A 25,493-nucleotide genomic window follows, 5' to 3' on the forward strand; every position below is an offset into this window, starting at 1 on the left:
AGTGGATTTATTAATTGTTGGATCCTAAATGAGTATATTCATTCTTTCTACATTAGCTACAATAGCTTCCATATGCCTAATTATATACTGACACACAAACCATGTTTGCCTCAACAAACCACATCTATCATTTCAAAAGCTTTTTTGTATTTTTTTTTTTAATTTTTCTAGTCCTAAACTACTACTTTTAGGACAGACACTAACCCTTTAGTTTAGTCTCTTTATTTTTTCTCATAATTCTCTCCCCACCACCTTTTTTTTTTTTCTCTTCAAGGTCGCTTTAACCCTTACTTGTGTCCTTTCCTGCTCCTGTTTTGTAGTTGCTTCTTTCACAATTATTAGTTTTAACTTGTTTCCTTTCTTTGGAGTCCTTTCTTGGCGGCAGCCACTATGTTTTTAAATAAATACTGGAAGTTTAGGAGGGACTGTAGCTTGGCTTAAACACTGTTGAATTCTACAGCTGCCTTGGGGAAGCACTTCAAAGAACACTGCTACCACTTAAAAGCTAAAAAGTTTCTTCATAAAGATACAAGATATTCTTTTAGAACTGTATTTTTTGGTTGAACTGGCCTGAACATGAAGCATACAATAGTACACTTTTCTAATCCAGTCAGAATACATTAGATCAGTAATATTACAGTAAACAACTATTGCTGTAGGGCACTAACAGTTAAATCATCTTGTTCTAGGTACTGGAGGCATGTCAGGAGAAGTAAATTGGTGCAGCTTACCACTTCTAGCATGCAATGGAAATAGAGTTGTTCCTACTGTCCTGCCTTCCCTATTTCCCTTTTTTTGCCCTTTCTATAAGTTCTAGATATTGGAATGTTTGAGGAAGTATTAATGAGGACATGTCATATTTTCCTGTTATGGTGGAATTAGGACACGTCAAAATCTTTGGCATTGCTAAATTCAAAATGAAAGTCTACTAAAAATTTAAACTGAATTTTTCCTCTTATGAAGCATGCTCAATCTGATTTCTTTCTGAGGAATAGGCAGATTGCATAATTGGAATGAGAGCTGTATGTATGTTTATAGCAAGTTTTAGAAGTGTTTTTTTTTGTTTTTTGACAACTTGAATATTGATATTTCATAAACTTTCTTCTGTTTTAGAAAAGTCTACCTGCATTGAGACAATCTTTACTGAATAGTCAACATTCAGTTTTGCAAGGACAGCCGTCTCAGCAGTCACTTCAACAAACCAAGCTATCACAGATTTTACCTCAGTCTGCCTCTGGAAGTATTTCTGCTGTTGTCACAACGCAGACAATAGGAATAAGGCAACCAAACAACATTTGCACGGTCTCTGTATCAAATACAGTGCAGCCTCCTCAGGTTAAGGTGGTACAGTCAAGTCAAAGTTCTCAACTGGTAGGTACTGCAGGGTGAAAACAAATTTTTAAACAGGCTGAATAATGTTATTTTTATTTCAGGTTGTTTGGGAAAAATACTCTTTTTTTTTTTTTTTTTTTTCCTATCATTTTCTGTGATATATGATAGCATCTCATTTTATGGAGACTTAGATACAAGCACAAACTTTATATATTGTTAGTCCCATTAATCTAAATAATATTAACATAATATTGAAAAGGGCTTCATAAACTCTTGGTCTTTTTTTGTAAAGTACAGTGATCACTGTACTATATTATGTGCTTAAGTTAATTGATTTCCTAGCATTAGTAATATAGTAATTGTATAACCATGTACTCACTGAGGATGATGAATTTATCCCACTGTTGTACAGGAGTGTGTGAGTGTGTCTACAGTTGTAATTAAACTATATTTAGAATTTTTGCAGCAGTTGTACGTTTATACAGTTATCTAAGAGTGTTACAGACTTTCTTTGTCTGTGACTTCCATTCATGTGTAAGGTACTTGACTTCAAATGCAATTTGGCAAGTTCAACAAGAGTGTACTGAGTTAATGAAAATTTATGTTATCGAGATTTTGAAATACAAATATAACACTATAATACATTACACTGATCTTCCCTTGAATTTATACATTCCACGAAGAAAGTAAATGTTGTGTGGTATGCGAGGAGAGAATGTTTTACTTTAATGTAAATATTACACTACCTCATTTAAAAATGTCTGAGTCTTGGCTCATTTAAACTATACAAATACTTTCTAGCAATTAAATTACTACATTTAAAATAAAATGAATATTATTTTAATAGTCTTCAATGAGCATAGAATGTCTTTGATGCTAAAACACCTGACTGACTTTTACAATACACACAAGATACACGTGGAATTGATTTTGCATCTGAACTTGGCTACTTATTTTTCTGTCCAGCTATCTGAATCCTTTTAATAAGGGTTCGCCCCACACATTCGGGAGTGTTGCATTACCTAAATACAACCTCTAACCTTTTTGTGACTCCTTTTCAATCTATCTCATTTTATGTCATGCTGAATTGACAGTAGATTGTTTCTTCAAGGTAGGGGAACAGGAACTGGTTGTAATTACTGACAGTAGGCGTAAAAAATACTGCCTTAGGAAACTGAATTTCTGTCAGCAACTAGCTAATTTCTTACAAGTGTGAACATTTATGGTCAGTAATTTCAGCCTGATCTGGAATTTCCACAGTCCTAGAACCGAGCTACTACCAGGTAACACTTCTATAACTACCAAATAAGCTGCACCCCAGCTTTTGAGAAATGCTGAGGTAGAACAAAAATGTCTTGATAAATCCACACAATTTTTCACACTTGTGATTATAGTCTTGTGGAATGTTTTCTGGAAAAGCCAAATTTGTATGGAGACGGATCTTTACATTAACCTACCTTTTAAGTTGTTGTTCTTGTACATGCCAATGCATATGAAAAGCAAGCACTCGTGACTAGCATGAGTAAAAATTAACAATGTAAAGAGTTAATTTGTCATCTCATTCAGCATGCTATTGCAATTCCTGGGGGCTGACCACTGCTAAAGTTAAATATTGGGGAGACTGGTGTGAGGAACAGAAGTCATTTTTCTTTCTGTGTCAAGATGATAGATCTAGGACTGACTTTTCATCTTACTGGGTACATAAGATTACCATTACATACCCATATTTTTACAGAGGTAGGAAGTTGTGCAGAGGAAAACTGTACTTAATGTTATTTCAATGAGAAAATATTTACAAAAGTGTAAGTACATAGAAGATAAAAACTCATTGGCTTTATTGTAAAACAGGCTACTTGCATTTGATTTTAATTTATTGAAAATGTGACTAGTAGAATCAAGCATATTAACTAAGCGCTTTTTAATGGCTCTTGAGTTAGTTCTATACAGACAAAGTTAGTGTTATAAAATAAGAGTTGTACAAACAATCTGATAACTCCCAAGAGCAGTTACATCACGTGTGGTGCAAACTCTTCAGCAGCATCCGTACCGCAGTAGTAATTCCTTGTGAGTATTGACTTTCCCGTGGTGACAACAATCACACTCTTCACACTTATTAGTGCTCCCCAAATTCAGAGCCCAGCAAGAAGCTGCTGGCCGTCTTGCCTGGTCTTGTCTGGGAGGGGAAGATTGCAGCTGCCTTGCCTGAGGGTGGCCAGCACTGATGGAGGAACCTGGCTGAGCTCCAGATTCCCCAAGCGTGAAGCTCACTGGAGAGAATTCCAGCTGTCTTTGCAAACTGTCCAGCTGCAGAAGGGCAAGCCTAGTTTGGAATATAGATGCAAGTCGGGCAGTTTTCAGTAGTCCAGTTTCTTTTAAAATATGGAGAATTTGTTAGCTCTTCATTTCTTTTCACTTTTCTGTTTTAGAGAGAGAATCTGCAGCACTTTTGGAAAGTCATCATATTAATCTGTGTCGTCGCGTATATTTAATCCATAATGTGGACTTTCAGAGCATCTCAGATTACACTATTCTGAATCACGTTGTTCATAATGGTGGCTTTTAAAAACTGTTACATTTAGGCAAATACTGTTCTTACTAAAGTTGATGAAAAACGCCCTTCTACGTTAAGTAGTGGCTAAGGTAGGCCATCTTTCAGTGCTTTTAGAGAGCTCATTCTGAAACTATTTTGATATGCTCTAGGAAAATACTGCTGTTAATTTAGAGAGGGGGAAAAATCAAAATGATAGGATAAGTTTTCTTATTTCCAGAAAAACACTCACACTATGAGAAGATTTTTAGCAGAATGGAGACTTGTGTTGTTAATCAGTGACAAAGTACATCTGCTGATCATTTAGATAGAAATTAGTGAAAGGCAAAGAGCATGCCCATACAACATAGCAGAGGGGCAGAGATCTGTGAGCTATTGCTCTTGCATCCAGATTTTGTCCATAGGCCTCATTCACTTATATTTTAGCAGTTATAATGTGGTGATCTTTTTCTTCCAGTTATGTTGTGGGCAATTTAGGAGGCTTGTGTCTTGGAAGCTTGAGAGTTCTCTGTACCCTGTCCTGTTGTGTGGTGTAGATTTACAGAAAGGAGATTTCAGCACTGAAATGTGCAGTGCTAATGGAGATCAGAGGTGACTTTGTCTGTCTGTCTTGTGAAGAATGTTGGAATTCATGTTCTAAGCCTACAGCAAAGCTATGCTGTGTAAGAGCTAGATAGTTTTATTAACGCTGCTAACTAATGCTAGTTAGGGATATGTGGGTGAATCTTGGGCTAATATTTTATTGATGAGATTTTAATGAGCTTAGCCAGAAATCAATTTGTGTAATTGGTCCAAGTGCAATGTCCACAATTCATCTAAATATTCTTTCTTAGGGAGAAGATTGAGTGTTACAGCAGACAAAATTTCTATGAAAAAATGTATTTTTTATTTATTTTTTATATTTGCTGATGTTGTAAGGAGGTTGAGTAGTGATGACTGACTCGCACTGTAAGTACTGTGTTGCCAATGCACTGTAATAAGAAAGGGCTTCTGGCTAATTATTAGATGTAAATGTTAAACAGTTAGATTTAAAGCAGTTCACCTTAAATAAAAAAAATCTAGGTATACAAAAAGAAATGCCAAGATTTGCCCAGTACTAGGATTAGGAAAGATGTATTTCTTCAGCATTGTTTGCTGAAAAAAATTGTGCATGTTGACAAGAGGGGAAATTTAGACATTTTCTAAGTCTCGTTAGAATGTTTTTTGCCAAAACATGTTTTGACATTTTTCCTAAGACTGTCATTGTGGTTGAGACTGTCATTTGTGGAGAGTTCTGAAAAGGTGATGTAGATTAATGGAATCTGGAAATAAGATGAAACTGCAGAATAAGCATCATGTTACATGGGGCTCTTCTTCATTTTTTAATCCTCTGCTGAGGCCTTTCCTGCTGTTGAACTACTGTAGTCCATACACATTTTAGAGACTCACAGGAAATCATGGTCAAACAATGAATAAAAGGGAACATAACATTTAAAAATATTTAAAGGTTTAGACATTATGTATAATGGTAAATTATTTAAGTTGGTCTAATGGAGTATAAATATAAATAATGGTATGAAATGAAGCAAAAAACAATTTAGGCTGAACATAAGGCAAAATATTCTCACATAAAGCGGATTATTAAATGGCACATCAGATTCCCAAAATAAGTGGTAAAAGAGCTCTCACTGGAAATATTTAAGATTGTACTTGATAAAATACTATTTGAAGCAATGAGTGATAATTTGTGGAGCAGGTGGGCCAAATGATCCAGTGGCTTTCATAGTTTCTTTGAAAACATGTCTATGCTCAATGGAACAGTATTGTGGTCATAGTAGCATAAAAGATTATATGCTTGTTTAAAAAAATGTTCATTTCTTGGGTTGGGAGAAGAAAAGTAACTGCCTATGCTAATTTTTAGGCATTGGTTAAATACTGTGATTGTTACCATTGCAGCATGGTAAATAATGGCAAATAGGAATTCTTGGCCTACAAAAGGATGAACATTGTAAGTTAATGCTGCCAGATTACATGATAGCTGAGGTTTGATATGACATTTATCTTCAGGAGCGAGTAGACTGATAAATCACAAGTGGCATAGCCACAAGTGAGTTAGCAAGTGTTTACTCATGAGTGAAGATAAATGTCATATCAGACCATAGCCATTCCGAATTTTGTACATTTGCAAGTTAAGTGGCTTGTTTGTTTTTTCTTCTGCATTTTAAACCTCAATTAAAGGAAGGAATGCAAAGTTCAGGATAAATTTTCCAATTTCATTTTAGTTTCAATCATTTACAGCAGCTTCTATTTCCTATGCTTTTTTTATTTCTGTATTTGGTACATATATGTAAAATGTGGTTCATTAGTTCAAGTGCTCAAGCTTTTGGATGAGGTGCTTCTGCTGCAAAGTATGTTTTGTGTAAATCAAGTCAGGCTAATTTTCAGCTCTTGTCAAGTAAGGGAAAGCATATTATTGTGGTCCTGTGCATCTGCATTGGCAAATGAGCACCTAGTTTGTTGAGACTTGAAAATTCTTGGCATCAAAACCTTAACAGTGAGCTCTAATCTAGTTTTCTTAAATGATTTTTTCATCATTTGTAAGTACTGTCTTTTATTTTTATTTGTTATGTTACATTTGAGGTGAGAGAGAAAGAGTAGAAGTTATCAAACTGTGTGCTTGGATCCATTTTATGTGCTTTGGCTGATTTTTTTTTCTTTTTTTTTTTCTTTTTTTTCTGTAATAATATATGATAGAAGATTTACACCAGTCTTGATATGGTTATTACCTTTTTGCTTAAGATTAGACCCGGAGAGCGCTTTTATTCTCATGTATTTATTGAATCTAAGCTTTTCAAAGAAGGGTCTTCGGGTTATTTAACTTCTTTGTTATTCTGGTTACCTGTAATGTGACTTTTGAATACCCTCTTTTCATCTTCACAAGTCTACTTAAATAAAAACACCTCTGTATAGCCATCCCTCCCCTCCTACAGATGTGGAAGTAATGTGTCCCTTGAGAAATGGGCTGAGCATTAGCTGTCGAAGCATTGAGGAAGTGAGCAGAAGGAGCATGTCTGAGGAGCAGACTGATGGTGTATCTAAGTGAGCTTTGTTAGTGGAGTCAAGAGAAAATGCATAAGGGGAGAAGTGAGAAGATAAAGAGGGGAGAGTACTTTCGTTATTGTGAGAAATGTGTCTGTGATTTTGTGGAGAAATGTTATTCTATAGAAAGAAAAGAAAAACATGAAGTGAACTTGAGACGTAATGCACTCACAGAAGTAATGCTATGACTTTCTTGCTTCATTGCTTTTCTTGGAGAGTCTAGGATCTAGGAGATGATTTTTCAGCTTTTGACTAATAGACTGATGAAGAGTAAGTAGGCTAAGACAGTATTTGTTGACTTATCACTGTCTTGATCATAGTTTTGTTTGTAATTTTACTGTTTTGCAGACTCGTTATTCTAGGCAATTGCTATATCATATTAAATCTTTTAGGTTTTCTGTGTCTTTGTTATTTTTGCTTTGCTATTGTGCTTGCTGTCTTCAGTGAGAGAAATACTGAAAACAGCTTCGCTTTTCCAGATTTGAAGATGACAGACTGTGTTGAAAGAATTTTGGAACTATTTAGAAACTGAAATCTTAGTGTAAAATGTTGCTCTGAGTTGATTTATAGTTTATCTTTTTCTTCACTTTTAGCCTTTATGAATATGTTGAGGTTTAGTTTGGTGCTTGTTAAAGAACATTTTCAAATGTGTTATATAGTAAATAAAACATTATTTTTATCTTCTAAAATATTTAAATGCTGCCCTATTTACTGACGCACTTTTTTAGCACCTGTGAATGCCTTACTCAGGTAAAACGGAATTTGATGCTGAACTCAAGAAGTTAGCTTAGTTATCTTTGCAGATGAGTATCCTAATCAAAAAAGATTAGTAAAATACCAGATAGAAATTCCATGCACAGGTCACAAATCTCCCTTTTTGGCCTGACCTTCATCCAGTTAAGGTATGGCTGCTTTTCATCACTATTCTTTGAAAGCTTATCCAGTTCAGCTTTCCCCTTCTTAGTTGTCAGTGTAGCCTTTTTGACTGTGGACTAGTCTGTTTCCTTATTTATTAAAAGGTACTTGTTTTACATTTATATGCAATTTCCCTTCTTTTTGTATTTCATATTTTTAAGCATGATAGCTACTTTATTCTTATATTGGGTGTCTTCAAGTAAATATTTTGCATTGAGTGCTGTCCTAATGGAGTAAATTTGTATCCACTTGCTTGATTCCTATGCTTATTTTTAGTAATTTGTTTGTATTCTGTTTTTTTAACTTTATTCTTGGATTGATCTTTTTTTCCATCTTTCCAACGTCCACATGTCTTTTTGAATATTATATTCATTACATCTGTGACTGCCTTGTTCCTTATTTCATGAACATATGTTTTTCTATCACTTTGACATGATTTTTTCCAGGTTTTATCTGCTTGGTTTAATTCAAAGGTCAAATTCAGGATTTCTTACCCATTTTCAGTTTTGAATAAGGACTTCAGAATTTGGCTCCGTATTAAGTGAAGCCATGAAAATACCCAATTAACACTTAAAAGATAAAAAATGTATGGCCACCACAAAACATTGTTTTCCATTTTGTGTATACCTGACTTTGGAACCCGTAATATTTTGAAATTTGCTTTTACTATTTATTTTCTTTAAAAATTATAGACATAATATATGATGAAAGACCTAACAGTTGTGGGTGGATACCACTAAAATTAGCACAGCATCTTCTTAAACAAAATTGCTTTGCTTCCTAATAAAATTTCTGAAGACAAGAGTCTAAGCTTTAATATTTATTTCACTTCTTTGAAATACATTTTTTCGATTGAGATTGTGACATGTGACATTTGTGTCAAATACTTTTTTTTAAACAGTATAGCATAAAAAAAGTATATGTTATACTTACATATACACACAAACACATACATTAAATATGACTTTTGTCATTAGCTGATTATACTTTAGATATATCAGTAATTACAGGTATTAGTATGTTTACGTTGTATGTGTTTGTGTATAAAGAATATAATGAGTATACTTTTTTTTTTTTTTTTTAATAATAGCAGATTATCCAGTCAACATCTGCTCAAACTGTGAAACGAAACCCTGCTTGCCAGACTACCCAGATTAGGATGCCAGTGGTAATAACTCAGACCATTAGACCACCAGGTATGGGTTTAAGTATTTTAGTGAGATTGTTACCCTTGTATGAGTTTTATTGTAGTTGAAAACTGGTAGCATGGGGGAAAAACTTACATCATTGACACTGGCAGACTTGACATTTGTATTTACTTACTTACAGACCATGCATGTTTTCATTATGCAATTTTGCCATGTTTTGGACCAACACAGTTAACTTTTGAAACTACTCATGACAAAATTCTCACAGGTTTGGTTCCTTACTAAGCAGTTTTTCATGGAAGGTTCTATGGAAAGAATTCAGGAACTTGACTCTTGCTATTTTAAACTTGTAACTCTGGACCAAGAAAGAAATACTTTATATTTTTTGGTGAAGCCTCGAGAATATCTCAATTTAATCATTCTGATTTGGCTCTTATCCCTGAGGCTGGACATGATAGTGACCATCTCTCCGTTGACAGAGGTCAGGGTAGAATCCCTAGAGAAACTTTTGAACCTACATGCCATTTTATTGTCATTATGTTTATTTACTCTTTAGCCATGTCAGAGACTGAGTGAAGCAACATGACATGTCAGGACTAGCCAGAGCATAGGTGATGCACCCGTTTGCCTGTGCTTAGGTGGATTGGTACCTGACTGCTACATGCCTCTCTTGAGGATCAAAAAAAAAAAAAAAAAAAAAAAGAATATATGGATCAAGAGGATTCTTTTAGCCTTCTCACTTTCTAATAAACACTTGTTTCTTTTTGTTGTTAAACCCATTAGCCTTAGGGTGGTGGTTGGTTTTGTTAGCTATGCCAGAATTGAGCTGGCTGCCACAGAATGGTATGTTTCTCTTCTCAAACAGGAGTAGCACTCCTATTGTAGTGCTTTTTTACATTAATTCATCTGTATGAACAAATTGCAATGCTTTTTAAAACACTAGTATTGATAATTGAGGCGTGCTCTAAGAACTTATATACTGATGCAACTATTCACACCATGGAAAGTAACATAATTATTTCAGGAAAAATTCACACTTCTTTATCAAAGCAGTTATCAGTACAGTAATTCTGTTAATTGCATCTTATGGATGGAAGTGAGCCAAAGGGTGAAGTTATTAACCATAGCATTCACTGCAGCTATTTAACCCATGCAGAAATAGAACTAGAAATTTAGCAGATTCTAGATTTCAAGTAAATATTTTGCATTTTGGCCTGTTTCTCTAGGTCATGCTGATTGAATTTGAAGCAGGGACCCAATGGTGAAAGACTCTGTATGTCATTACCAATCCTAGGAATATCTAAGCGCACAAAAGATTGTAGTTTTTGAAATATGCCCTGCTTCGTATTATAAATCTGTGTTTTAGCCATATTTGTATCTAACGGCTTAATTGTACACAATTGTGATTTAAACCAAAAGACAAGTATATATTCCCAAAACTTATACTGATATAATTTGCAAAATTCTTTTAAATGGAATTATAGACTGAACCAGTAGAACTGGACTTCTGCTATCTCGGCCATCTCATGGGCCTTGAATATTCTGATGGTATAATATTTGTTCCCCCTGTTAAGAGCTTCAAGTCCTAAATCTTATTTTTTCAATCATATTCATTCAAAGCTAGTGCTTTTTTAGTTCTAAAAATAAAACAGTACTATTAAAAGGATTTGTTAGTTCAAACAATTGAATTCTAGGTTTTTTTAGAGCTCAAGAAAGAAAAATAACTCTGCTAAAATTTATAACATGACTATGTAGAAATGAGCCATAGTTGTGCAAGAATAACTCCAGTTACTTTTTAAAATGTATTGAGCATTATGTGTATGTAATTCTCAATAATATGGAGAAATGTATAAGGAAAAAGGTAAGATCTTTTACTGAAAGATAGGTGGAGATTAAAGGAGTTGGACAAAATGTAACCCAAGTAAACATATTCTTAAAATGTATAAACGGTAAAGGATGATTTAATCCAAGAGATCCATTTGTCAATACTTTTTGAGTCCAAAACTGATGTACTGTTTTCTAACAGTCATAGCAACCCAGGTCTCTTGATTTACTAATTAGCATCATAAAATTATTTTTTATTAGATTTTTCCAGTGCCTGATAGCAATAAAATACCTATTTTTTATTTCAGGAGAAGCTGATGGTCTAATGCATTTTGGCCCATTTGGAAATTTCAGGTTTTACTTATGCATATAGACTTGCAAAGTTTGCATATAGACATAGATTACTTTTAGAACAAGAAGTTGAGGAGTTTATTTTACATTTGGCAATATACTTATTTACATATATTATAGAACAATAAAGATTGTTAAAAGTACTACTTTAAATTCACACTTTTCAATGCAATAGTGAACAGTAAAGAAATAAGAAAATGTAAAGACAGTGTACCACAGTACCTTGAGCGACTTAAACCAGCTTTGTTAAGAGCACTTCAAATTCTGTTTCTTTATGCTGCCCAGATTGCATAGAGGAGTGGTTTACTGGCCATTACAAACATTTATAACCTTTATGTGCATTATAACCAGCTATGACCACTGGTTTTCAGTTTTAGAATCTTCTGTCCTTTTAAACACTGAACAAACTATAATGTTAGTACAAATTTTATATTTTAATTTGTTGTTCTTCAGCAGTGTGATCTTTAAAAATAATAACTTCCTTTGTTTGCAATTTACAGACAGTTAAATTTAGTTCCTGGACAGAAGGTTCTTTGATGTAAATTGTCTAAGACAGCTCATAATAACATTGCTTGGTGTTTTTCAGGCACAGTAGGGAAGGCACCAACAATCCAAGCCAGCAAAAGTCCTGGGGGCTTCGGTGTTCAGGTCTCTGCAAATCAGAAAAACAAGCTGAATGACCCTGGAGGTGGTTCTTTCAGGTAAAAAAGAAAAAAAAAAGAGAAAAAAAAAAAAAAAGACAGAGGGATGGGGAGGAGGAGGAGGAGGAGGTCTTAAATATAAAATAGAACTTAGAATAGGCTTAACACCAGAGGGCAGTATTTTACAATATTTCCTGGCTTTTCTCACTTTGATTGGATAACAATTTTCTAATTTAGTTCTATTAAAAGAAAGAAGGGGGGATGTTTCTTGAAGATTTTTCTCTAGATGCAATTTTGAATGTTTAGCAAAGCTTTCACTTCTGTGGAATCTAATAAAACTTCTCGTAAATTAAACTGTGTTATATTAAGTTTCAATAAATACGTATTTTTTTAATGTATCAGATATTAACATTCTTATGGGACATATCTTGTATTACTATTTGTGATGATAGGGCAGACTTGAAAAATGGGCTTCTGTACCAAAGCTGCAGCTGTCTCTTCATTGACTTAGAGATAATATTGTTTTCGTGGTGGGTATTTTATGTTTATTTTTGGAGAAGAGAGACTCTCCATTGCTTTATCTGTTCTTCATGGGATTACATACACAGCAGAGGTTGAGGCAGCCTTTGAGTTTCTGTAGTAGCCAAGCATTGCAAGGGTTCAGCCCAGTAGCATTGATGTATTGAGCTGCTGTATCCAGTTCTGTTGTAGTCAAAACCTTTACTAACATTATTTTTCACATTTTGAGTATTTTTGCTATTTCTGGTGAAAAGCTAATCTTATATTTGCTCCATCTTCTTTTCCCTACCTTCCTTTAAGGTGGAAAATGTAAGCACGTGATGTAGGTGCATTTTATTTGTGTTTAAGTATTTTATTCTGTTACTACTTTGTTAAATGAAAATACGTTTCTAGATTTTTCATATTCTTCTAGAATTGTTGTTGCTCTGACATTGTCAAACCAGTAATTAATTGACAGGCTTAAACTTTGCAGGTGAAGTAGAACAGAATTGTTCATTCTTTGTGCAATGTGCTTGCTTTGAGGCATGTCAGTATTGCAACTAATAGGGGTAGTACTTAGTATTAATCTAGAAGCCAAATCATTCAATTTTTTATTTTCCAATGCCTTTGCCTCCCACTGAGTATTTAAATGATTTAAAATGTCTGTTGGGTTCAATTGTACTGTCTTAATAAGTATTTTTTATGTTTGTGAACAACATGAGCATTTATTCTTCGTTAGTATAGCTTTCAATTTTACATACACCAAAAGGGACAGATTTTTTTTTTTCTAACTGGATGTTGTAAACTGTGCCAGGATTGATTCTTGCATTCACTTAGTTTATACATAGAATATATTAGGTTAGTTGGAATTGTTAATTTTCCCTTGGGGAGAAGCAAATGCTCAAGGCACTGATTGATAAATCAATAAATCTTTAGTGAGTTTGGTAAATAAGCTGTCAAGGGTGTATGTCATTTTTCCTCTAGAGAACAAATTTTCGTCAGAATGAATGTGTTTGTTTCCTTGCATTGTTTTCTCCTTCAAAATAGTAAGACACAATGCTGCATTTAAATAAGTCCATAAAATTGCAAGGATTTATTAAACAGAAGAAAGATCAAGCTTTTCTTGATATCGTAACAAAGAATTCAGTTGTTTGCATATTTGCATTTCAACCCCTAACCTCTCCTGAGGACAAATAGATGTCTGACTATTAAGCCTAAAGGCAGAGAGCTGGAAATCTGTATTAATCCTCTGAATGCTGACTAGTTTTCCTCAACATTCCCAGCGTGTGTGAAGAATGTGTTTTTAGCTGGAAGGCAAACTGGCATCTAAAGCAAAGCAAGAATTTTGAAAAATAGTTGTGTTGTTTATAAATTTATTTTGCCCTTAGTGTTTTATTATTGCATATTTGTTTCATTATTTTTATACTCTACTTTCTTTAAAATAACTGACTTTAGCTTTTCACTCCTGTGGACAAAATGTTGGTCACAAGAAATGGAAAAATCTATTTTTCCCCTTTTTTTTTTTTTTTCTTTCTTCTAATAATACACTTTCTTAAATCTGTGGTATCTTTTTGGGCTATGGGAAGTATAGGAGAGAGCTACATGAGAGAATTGCAGCAGTAAGGTGTTTTGCAAATAGTAGTCTAGCTTTTAATGTCAGCCTTAATTACTGAAGTGCGAGATTGCCTACCTGGGTTCACAGAATATTATGATATAGAGTTTGAACCCTGACACTTCTACAACATAAAATTATGTAGTTCTGAAATTTTACTTTGGGATTCAAATTTCATATAGCTATTTTTTTCAGGGGAGACTGCCGGCAAATTCTGTTTAGCTGACCTTTCAACTATGTTGATACCTAAAGATGGAGGTAGATTTCCGTGCTTTCTAATATTTCTATTTTACAGTAGAGATCCAGACTTCTACTTGCACCATAGTATTAATACTATAGTTCACCTGAGGCTTCCTATAGCAAAGAGAGGTGTAAGAGAAGGCCCTAAAAGTCCCCTAGGAGCGACGGCGTTTGGCGGTATCTGTTGTATGTATCATCATACATACATCATCATCATCTAATTCAGTAACCCCAGAGCTCCCACTAGTGTGATCTGTCATTGACAACACGGAGAGCATCAAACTCAAAGTATTTATTGTCCATAATTCAGATTGTGGCCTATCTGAGGAAGTTCCCTCCTGACATTGAGTCATAGTGTAATTTCAGTTGGAAGGGGACTTGGGAGATCATCTAGTCCAATTTTCAAACTAGAGCAGGTCTTGTTAGACCAGGGACTTGTCCAGCTTTGGCTGTCTCAGAGAGTATAGATGCTTTTGGGCTCTCACTACTTTCTAATTGTATTGAGTAAGACTGAGTGACATTGCCTGTAGATGGGTAAATTTGGGTTGGAAGTGGACAGAACCATCCTGTGTGTGTGTGTATGATATGTTTCACAGTGGAGCAGCTAGCCAGATGCTCTTGTATTTTCACTGGGACTTTCTTATTCTGAAGCACTATTTCAAAGGTGTATCGATAACTGCTTGAAGCCCGTCAAATCGTACGCAGCCAGTGTGATGGGGATTTTCGCAGAAACTGTCTATGGAGTGAGTGATTGAGATTATTTGAAGATTATTTTGATATTCATATCTAATGCTGCTGACATGCAACATTTTACAGTAGAGTTTACCTGGAAGCAAACAACAATTAACTGTTTTTCTATTTTCAGAATTTTATGCTAGACTAGCTAAAAGACATGCATTCTGAATTTACCGTTTTTTATTCATTTGTTTTTAATATAAAGGATTTTATAATTCTTGCTAAAACCTTCGAATTGGATACTCTTACATGTTAATAACATGTATAACACCCTGTCCTTTTGAGAAAGATAGAAAGCTGATGTAACTGTTAAATGGATAACTTTGAAGTTTTAATCTCAAAACTGTATATGATTTTAAACCCTAAGCTTTAAATCTCAGGTTTTGTTTTTGTTTTCTAAACAGATACTTTAAGATATAAGATAAGCATGACCTTCTTCCATGTTTTTCAAAATAAAGAAAAATGTTAAACACAAATGTGGTGGTGTCTTCAGTCATCTCCCTTATGCTAATCTTCAATCTTGGATCTATGATCCAGTATAGATTTTGTGAATGAATCATGTGACAAAGTAGTATGATGGGGAAATCTTCAAACTAAACCTTGGAAAATAGGAATAAACATTCTAATAAATTTACATAAACAATTGATATAATGCAGCATTGGCTGTTACAGTAATTTCAAGTGACAGTTTATATGCAAAATACTGTACTTGATCTTTGATCTTGTGATCCACAGAATTCATAAGCTTGCTTAGTGTCTTGCATATGTGCAGTGCCTTGGCCGAAATAACTTGAAAGTTCACCTTTCAGACATAGGGCAATCGAGAGTGTAATGCTGTCTCCCTTGTATAGCCTGCTGGTAGAACATGTTTTATGCCAGTCTCTGTCATCCGTTCCCATACGGAAAATAATAATATTTTCTGTCAGCATGTAGTCTTGCAGCTCAGCTGGGAGCAGCTCAGTATTGTGTATCTGAATATCATGGGTTCAAATCTTAAAAGAGCGTTGGGGGGAGGGGAAGTAATATGCAAACATTTTAAGTATTTTTGTTCTGAAGAGGTACGTAAAGGAAGCACTGCCAGTTTTTGAATAGCTTGTCTTTTTGTAAACAAAGTATTTTAAGCATGTTATGGACAACTGCAAATCCCTTATTTTTTTCCTTTCTGACTGTTATTTTTGAAGTAAATGTTTTGTGTAGTTGCACAAATGGTTTTAATCAAGAAGAGAGGGGGAGGTGGTGTAAGAGGTTGAATATAGGAAGAAGAAAGAACCGTTAGACTATATTTTAAGGTGGAGTTTACATTTGGAAAGAGTTTGAGCACACATGCCCACTTTTTATAAATAATATGCATATTGGAAGGTTAGATTTATGCCATAAGATTCAATACTTAATACAGTAAAACCAGAAATAATTACTGAGCATAATGAGAATGAACACAGTAACATACACAAAGAAGCATAGTGTTTGAACAGTGCTTGGATGAAAGGGAGATAGATGGTAATCATCAATCTAACCTACCACTGGATGGCATCTTTGTTCCATAGAATGGCTTGTAAAAACTCACTGATCTGGAGTTAAAAGTTGTCTTGTATAGGAAATAGTTTGGCAAGGCTGCCAGTCCAATTATATAAAAACTTGTGACTGTTTCAGTATCCAAAGTCACCCTTCCATTTTGTAATTCTTCAAAGCTAAAAAGCATATACTGATAGGGATGTTGTCATCACACTGGAAAAATTGTAGTCCTATCTATGATTTAAAATATTTCATGTCCATCTTCCCTGTAACTTAGAAAAATAAAATATAAGTACCCACAGATAATAAATTACTGGAAGATGGAAGGAAGTTATTCTGTCCAGGACTTTTTTGTTGTTATGTGGCATTTCAGAAGTTTCAATCCATAGAATAACATAAATTGGGAGTAATATCTGTTATTTGATCATTTTTTACAGTTGACTGTGTAATTAGTGATTATTTAGTGTTATAGAGATGGATTTCATTCATTCTTATTAATTCTTGCAGGTTCCAAGGGAACATTAATAATCCTCATTTGTTTATATACATTTATTTATCAAAATTTGCAGTTGGATTCACTATTTCTGATTTGAAATTCTGTGTTTTTTTATTTTATTACTGTTTGAGCTGAAACATTTGTCCTAGGTTTTAAAATAATTAAGAAAGGTTTTCTGGCTTAAACTGCAGGGGGGAAAGAAATGAAAAACGAAAAATGAATGAAAATGAAAAATTTGAGAAGTAAAGAGTGATATCTTGTTTTTTGTATGAATGATTGCTTGATGGAGATGAAAATACCTCCATGTGCAGATCAACATGCAGACAACCCAATCGGGAAACAGGGAAGGGATAATACATTTGTGCTAGTCAAATTGTACATAACTGTGTTATAAATGCTTGCCAAAACAAGTGAGATCATGGTGGCTTTATGAAGAAAGGAACACACAACCGTCCTGCTCAGTTAAAGTTACCCTTTGAGGAATTCTGCTTGCGTACCCTCCACAGGAAGGCTCTGACACTGCCAGGCTAGTTAGGTTACCTAGGTTGATTTCGAGCATTAATTTTTTAAAACTTTTTTTCATTTTTTTCAATTTTATTTGCTATTTTTGTATTTAGACTCTTTTGAACCTGTTACTAACTATTTAAATCAGCGCTCATTGTTGTGTGGCCAAATATATTTATCGACTGTCATTCCAGGGTCTTTTCACGAGTGGTTGGAGGTTGAAGGGTAGCTTGGTCCTCTCTGAACCAAATACACAGTAGCCCAGTTTCCTCACAAAAGCTTACGTGATCCTCCTAAGAGTTTTGGCTGTGTGTTGTGTAAAGTGTAAAAATGAAGCTGCTTTGAACACAGCATGAACACCATCAGAGTAGAAGATCAGTTGTGTGACACCATCTTTGGGAACTTCACTCCTAGAAAAGAAATCAAGTGACTCCACTGTTGCTACGTTCTGCAGTCAGGTCATTAGCACTCATGAAAAATAGTGGAAGCTCATCTGTATAGGAAACAGGACTTTTTTTGACAATCAGCATAGGATTTCTGCTTGAAGTGTTTGGCACGTTTCTCCAGAATTATACAGACAAAAAGCCTTTCTTAACCCCCTTGTGAAAGACATCAAAACCAGTATCTAAGAGACCACAGAAATCTTCCATAGAATAGGATGCTCTGCTGCACATGTCAAAGAGTGTGTGAGAGGACAGGGAGGGCTTTGATTCCTGATATTGAGATTTCTCTGTTCTTTTGCTGCAATACTGTATTTGTGGTACTTGTAGCTGCCTTTTTTTTTTTTTTTTTTTTTTTAACTGCAGGCCTTAAACATTTTACAAAGTGATAGAAAGAATTCTAGGGTGTGTAGGAGGGCATATATGTAGTAACTTTTTTGAAGATCTTTTAAATAAGCTTTTATTACATTGTTTTATGTACTAGCAAGAGTGTGGATTTGGATCTACGTGAATCTTTTCCATGCATTTATTCCAAAAGGTTATGTAATATACTCTTAGAATATGCAGAAGTGCAGTATTCATGTCAGTAATATCTCCTGAACAAAATGTGTTAAGAACAGTTAGTCGTTTCCACAGTTAGGAGTCACATGCCTCACAGAGGTAGGAGATGAGAGATGCTTGGCAGGTACAGGTATGATCTGTCATCCAAAACTGGAAGTTGTCAATCCAGCGCTTTTCTGGAGCAGGTAGGAAGGGTACTGCAGGGCAAACAGTGGCTTGGGAAACGCTGTCTGAGATGAGAAGATACCTCTGTAATTCCTTCTGTTAGAGACAAATTGTCCTACCTCTGAGGATTTCTTAAATTGATCAGAGAAATACTTAGTTATTTCTGAATCTGGAATATTTTCTATGACAGTTGGAGACCTTGGTCATTGTGCCCCAAATAGGCCCCGTCACCAGACATATTGCATGATGATTACCTTTGGAAAATCAGCTAATATATTAAATGAGTATATCACATGCAGAATTATTTTTATTTGTATTTCCATTATAGAGATGATGATGACATCAATGATGTTGCCTCTATGGCTGGTGTTAATCTAAATGAAGAAAATGCCCGAATTATGGCTACCAACTCTGACTTGGTTGGAACCCAGATACAGTCCTGTAAAGATGAACCCTTTCTTGCTGCTATACCTCTGCATAAACGCATACTTGAAATGGGTGAGAAACATACCCTTTCCTCTTGATAGTGGTTTTTTGTTTTGTTTTTGTTTTGTTACAGTTAAGCAGCTTTGAGTACCAGCATATGGTTAGCATTTACAATTGTGATAAGTAAGGTTCTTCAAGAATTTTATTACATAATCTTGTATTAATAACCTTTGAAGGCTTTTGTGATAACTTAGTTATCTCAAATTGGAACAAAATAATATTTCGATACTCTTATATTTTATGTTTTTTCCCATGCTTTTTATATCCAAAGATCTCCAAGCTCTTTGCAAACATTAATTATTTCTTACAATCCTCCTTCGTGTTTACCATATGTGAAGATTGAAACAGATAAAGTAAGTAGTTCAGGTCACAGAGGACACCTGTGAATATGATTTAACAGAATGCTAAAGTTATTTTTTTCCCCATAAAAACTAGTAACTCAGTTTTAATACCTGCATCTTATAGTGATTTTTCTATAGCATTTTTTTCAAATGCATGTATTTATTTATACTGCCATGTGGAAATGGAAGTTGAAGAATTTCAGAAGAAAAAAAAACTAGTCAAAACCGGTGGTGGTTTAGAATTTATAAGTGTGCTAAAATATATTTTATATGACATACCTCATTAATTTCATTATAGTTTTCATTCCAAAGTATATTTATTTCATAATAATTTTGGTAATATTTTCAAAGACATCAAAGTTTTAAGATAAAAACCTAAAGAGTTTAGGACCATACATCAGGTTTTTCTAGAACTATATTTATGTGAGTATATATATATATTTTTTTTTTTAGGGGATTGTCATAATTTTAAATATATGACCAAAATCTTGTTAAAAGTCAGTGCAATTAGGTTGTGGGTACTCTTGAATTATTTTTTGTTTTTATATTTATTGAACTAACGGAAGCCTTTTTATATTGCAATTGAAAGCAAAAGTCTTCGCTGACTGTCCAACTTTCCTTGTTATTTTAGTTGATCGCCTTTTAAGTAAGTTGGAGCCATTCTGAAGAATGAATTGTTTTGCATGCTATAGTTATCATGTTGAAATGTGGCTTTAGTCTGGAAAGACATCCATGCAACGTTTTGTGAGATGTCTACCACCACCTGAGGAAGCCAGAAAGCTTTTACTGAAAGGCTTTTGAAATACTCATGAGATGCTTATAGTCTGTGCAGGTGTAAGAAAGCAAAAAGGAACTGTTCCTAAATAAAACTGTTAAAAAGAAGGGGAAATCAGTAATGAATTTGCCATTTAAGCCTTAATGAACTGTCTGTGTGTAACAATTGCTGCACAACTTGGAGCTCTAATTACAAGTGTAGGACTTACAGGAATCTGTACATACTTTAAGAGCCACAGAACCCACCACACTATTCATCATTGCCTGTTGGGGTTTGCTCCTCTGAGGAACAAATCCCTATGGCTGTTTTTGAAGCTTTATTGGCTTTGATAATTGAAATGAAACTTTCAAAGCTTTTAAAAGCAGCTGCAGGGATTTACTTCTCAAAAGCAGTGAATCCAAAAGAGCAGCCACTCCTAGTGATCTCCTGCAGCCACTTTTAGAGCTTTATTTTGGCTTTATATGAAGCCTTTTATAGTTTAGAAAGTGGCTGTGGGGTTCACTAGTGGCTACTATCTGGGATCTATGGCTCTTGAGGAGAGAATTCCTGCAGCTGATTTTGAAGCTTTAGAAGTTTGGTTTTCACTGTGTGTGGCCAGATTGGTTGATTGCATAGGACCACACACAAATTCAGTCGTTTGTGCTACTGGGCACTTAAAATAACGACATTGTAAGATCGCGACAAAACTCAGTCTTACCATGTGTTGCTGTGCCTAGCCACCAGGATTAAGCAAAGGAGGCTATGACCTTCTTAAACACACTTGGAAAAAGAAATTATATTGTGCGAGTCCTCATTCTTCTGTTTTGTGTTATGCCTATTGACCAGTGAGATAAAACACATTGTTTCTTCTCGCTTTAATTTATCCGAACATGACTTAAGTAGGCCTTACTGTCTACCTTTTAAAACTATTCCTGTTTAGTCACTTTAGTTCTAGGGAACATTTAAAATGTTTTAGTAAAGCAGAAATTTGCTGTACCTGCGGTATTAGGAAACTGCTATTCTCTCCTTACTCAGGAGCATTATATTTCAAGTTTTCTTGTATAAGTAATATTATTCTCCTCCTCTCTTTTCTGAGCAAGAGTTCTGTTGAGCAGCTCGGTAGTGTTCCCCAAAGGCTGTTTCAGAGATTGTGCTTCCATTCACCAGAGTTGGAATATAAACTGCTAAAGTGAGAGCAGATGCTACTCAGTCTTTGGCAGTAACCACCAGCCAAATGCCTCAAAGTTATACTGAAAGATGTTTCCTAATGCCTTGTACGTTCTTATCTCTTCAACAACTTGGCAGTATTATCATCCAAAGTTTATTTTAAATCCAAATGAGTAATATTGTTATTGATCCTATTAAATGGAAGAAGCAACTGAAAGGTAGTTCATGCAAAGGTATTAACCCGTTTCTTTTTTTATCCGGTTTTGTATCTGTTGATCTTTGGTTCCTCGTCATTGCTGTTAGTGCATGTAGGAAGACAGGATTGAGACTGTTGCAGATTTTTCTTTGATGCAAAAATCAAGAGTGGGTATTTATGAGTAGAGAGTGTATTCTTGTTGCTATTCTATTCAGGATCATAAAACTTTAAACCCTGATCTTTGTACATGATAGCACAGTACTATGACACATATACAAAGAATTGCAAGCCTGATTTTTCTCTTTTTGGGAATTCAGGAGATAAAAAATAATGTTCTTCATGCATGTGAACATTGATGCCCATACAAACTTTTAAAGCTTTTGCTCCATTATGCATATGTATGGGTAGGTTTTTTTTTTTTTTTTTTTTTAACAGGTCAGGAAAAACTGAGTAGATTCTCACAAAAGTGATTATTAGACAATGCTGAAAAATCCTAGCTTTTTCATATGTTCTTATAGAAAATAAAACAGGAAAAATAACCCAGATCACTTGTAATTGTTTGTTTCATTTTTAATTCATTCTGAAGTTAGGTTTTGGTGCGTAAGACATCTGCACCAGCTTCATCAGGTTTTGGAACCTATTTTTTTGACATTTTAAGTTTCTCTTGTTTACCAAAATGGGCAACAAGATGAATTAGCAGGCTACTATAAGAGCTGATGCTTACTTAGATTTGTATCTGTCTTGGGAAAATGGCAACACCTTGGCTCATGGATTAACTTTAATTACAGCATTGTTTCTGAGAGTGGAAAAGAATTAGGCTATGTCATATCTCATATTTGCTATTAATGAAGATGACAGGACATAAGGGGACACAAAATGTGTCTTTCTTTATGTTGCCTGATAATTAAATCTATGAAAAATGAGAAGAGATGTAAAAGAAAGAGGGGCAAAATAATAACCAAGGCAAAATCATGAATAGTGAGGAAAGAGAGAGAGAGAAAAAAAAGAGTTAAATTATTATCCTAATAGTGAAATAACAGAGTCATTACATTTATTCTTTATTCAAGTGCATGTGAGTCTATCCTGCACATTTTGTAACAATCCACATATTTGGTGGGTTTTTTAATAATTTGGAGAAATGCATTTTCATAATGTAATACATGTGTTTATATATAGAAGCCCTGCTAGTTTTCCTTAATGTTGCCTTTGTTGGTGCCATCACCCAATGTGATACAATAGCATGAAATTTACTTTTCTTATGTAGATTTGCTTTATCTTTCTTTTCAGGACAGTGTTATGTCCTCATCGAGAAATCTTTTTACTGAAAGCTGGTGGTCTCTACAACATTGTTAGCTCTTCCAAGAGCTTTGGTTCTGATTGTTTTCAAAAGAGCATGAGATATTCACAAGATTTGAATCTGCAGCAGCATATTAATTCCCACATCTTTGTTTAAATTTGAATTGATTTCCTCTCCAACCAGATTATATCATTTTGCTTTTATTTAACTATTCCTACAATTTGACAACTTCTGGAGAACCTTAAATGTAAATTACTGATCTTAAAGCAAGAGTAATGAAATATAATATTGTTATACTGTATTCATTGACTCTCTCCCCTTTAACTTTCAGTGTTTCTGACCCAATTTTTCTACCTCAGTTTTTATTGTTATAGAGTGTTGGTGAATAGAATACTTGCAAATGTCACATTCTAAGAAATGAAGAACTGATTTAACTATATTGAATCCATTTTAACTGCCCCATCTTGTATTTTAAAATTGCTGTTACTTAAATATGAGTGATAAAAGTGTATTGGAGAATCATCAATGATTTTTTTTATGCTACATTCATTTGAAATTATTTTTATGCCTGAATTAGAAAAGTAGTTTTTCTCTAGTACGTATGTTTTTATGAGATACTGTGTTTATGTTGGTTATGTGGCCTTGTTACAATTTTCCTTTGAAAAAGTCTCTTAAAATTGACAAATTAACAGACACCTATAATATTTCCTGATGCACAAAATTACTACTGGATTCTCTTGCTGCTTCCAAATAGATTTTTAGGAAAGAACACATACAGAGGCATAGGCTAATTATCATGAAATTAAAAAAAATTTTTTTTTGAATGAATCCAGTTTCTCCTAGCCTGGGAATTAAGATGCCTACAGTTATTTCCAAAATGGCTTCAGGGTAGCTCAACTGCTAGATTTAAGTCACTGTAAGATGTCACTCTAACAGTTGTAGGATTTTGTAAGATAAATTATTGTATTTTTTCATCATATTTTATAGACTTAGCTTTTTTTGGTTTTGCACATGTTATTTTCTTGAGTTTCTTGACTTTTCTTGAATTTTGCTTGATAAGATGCTGATTGTTTTCTGCCTTAATTACATTTATTTCCTTAAGTCACATTTGAATTGCCTGTCTGCTATAAAATGCATAACTTTAGAACATAGAAACAAGAGTATTTTGGATCTGGTATATACGGTGTTATAGTGGTGGTCCATTTATATATGTATATGTATGTATTTTAAGTAAATAATGTGAATACTCTAGAGAGCACCTTATGTTGCTAAACTATCTAAGAACTGACTGGAATACTCTTTGTGGAACCAGACCAATAGAGTTTCAAGCCTCTGTTTAAAATATTTGTTACTGTTTAATACAAGATTCATTTTCTCATCCCTATTTCATCTGCCTATTTGTCAATGATTGCATTCATGTTTGAATGAGATGAAACTCTACTTTTGATCATTATTCTTTCAAATATAGAGCAGTTTTAACATAAAAGTGTACTTATTTCTGGTTTACTTTAGAGGGATTTGAATCTGCTTAGTTTATAGCTCAAAAGTTTTGAGTTGTCAGATTGCCTGTGAACATTTTTTTTTCCACTGACCTTTTTCTTTTGTCATGACTTCATTGTTTTCATTATTGACTTTTAACTTTTTTTTCTTTAGTTATTTGTCTTCACACTGCAATACTCCTTTTCATGTCAGTTTTCCACCAACACCTTTCTCTCATGGCAGCTTTCTTGAATACTGTGGATATAACTCTCGCTTGGTTTTAGAGGTAGTTCTAACATTTGCAAATGGCTGATGAATCTTGTCCTCCTGAAGCGTAGCTTTTGGAAGTTGTGCGTGCTCAGTCCACCTGAACTATGTCTAGAAGGGCGTTTTCTTTGATGCTACTTGCTTCTTCTCAGAAAAATAATGCTTTGGGTATTATATAAGTTGCAGGTTATTGTGAATACCAGATACATGGATGTTTTTATTGTTCTTATGAACTTAAGTATGTCACATGCAGAGACATGCTTGATGTAAAATATGTATCTAAATTTTGACGTCTGAAATTGTTTTATAGCTTTCTTAGAGAGTGCAACAACAGATAATTTTTTTCACTAATATGAACATTCTTCTCTAAATGTATTTAGATTAGAAAGTGTGCACTGTTCTCAACCTTTATATCAATGCCCATATTTTTGATCATTCATTTTATTGTCTTGAGATTGGAAAAGAAAATGAGTGTATTCTCCGTGTTCAGCAGATAATAAGTTGTTTTGTATTGCAACTCATTGATCCTGTTGCAACATTCTAAGTCAATGGAATCACTGAATGATTGAGATTGAAAGACACCTCTAGAGATGAAATGTTATTTACATTTAATTATTTCCTTTCAAAAAAGGTGGAAATAAATTCCCATCTAAGTATCAGCAGCAGCGTTGCCAAATAAACATAACCAGTAAGCATTTCAGCAGGAAGTTAAATGATATTGTTGTTCTTTTTTTAATAGGTCCATGATTAGACTTCCTGCTCTACAAGGTGTCCCAACATGTGTGGGAATGGTAACTTCAGTACCACCTGAGAGCTTGGAGTCTGCCTTTCTATAAAAGGTAAGGCCGCTTCTGTTCAATATTTTTATGTATTTCTAAGGTTTTCTTTTTATTAATCTTATTGGTT

At 34.2% G+C, this 25,493-nt stretch overlaps 1 protein-coding gene across 1 annotated transcript in view; it reads left to right on the forward strand.

The window, feature by feature from the left end:
• The window catches only part of LOC104566703 (transcription initiation factor TFIID subunit 4), a 128,667-nt gene that overhangs the window by 15,002 nt on the left and 88,172 nt on the right, over window positions 1-25,493 (forward strand). Inside the window, exons 7-10 of the mRNA XM_088536510.1 lie at window positions 1,114-1,371; window positions 8,964-9,069; window positions 11,783-11,897; window positions 18,929-19,098. Of these exons, the coding sequence (XP_088392636.1) occupies window positions 1,114-1,371; window positions 8,964-9,069; window positions 11,783-11,897; window positions 18,929-19,098 (649 nt within the window). The remainder of the gene's footprint in view (window positions 1-1,113; window positions 1,372-8,963; window positions 9,070-11,782; window positions 11,898-18,928; window positions 19,099-25,493) is intronic.

Source organism: Tinamus guttatus, unplaced genomic scaffold (assembly GCF_059628265.1).
Source record: "Tinamus guttatus ecotype Peru unplaced genomic scaffold, ASM5962826v1 Tinamus_guttatus_pri_ptg000674l, whole genome shotgun sequence".
Lineage (NCBI taxonomy): Eukaryota > Metazoa > Chordata > Aves > Tinamiformes > Tinamidae > Tinamus > Tinamus guttatus.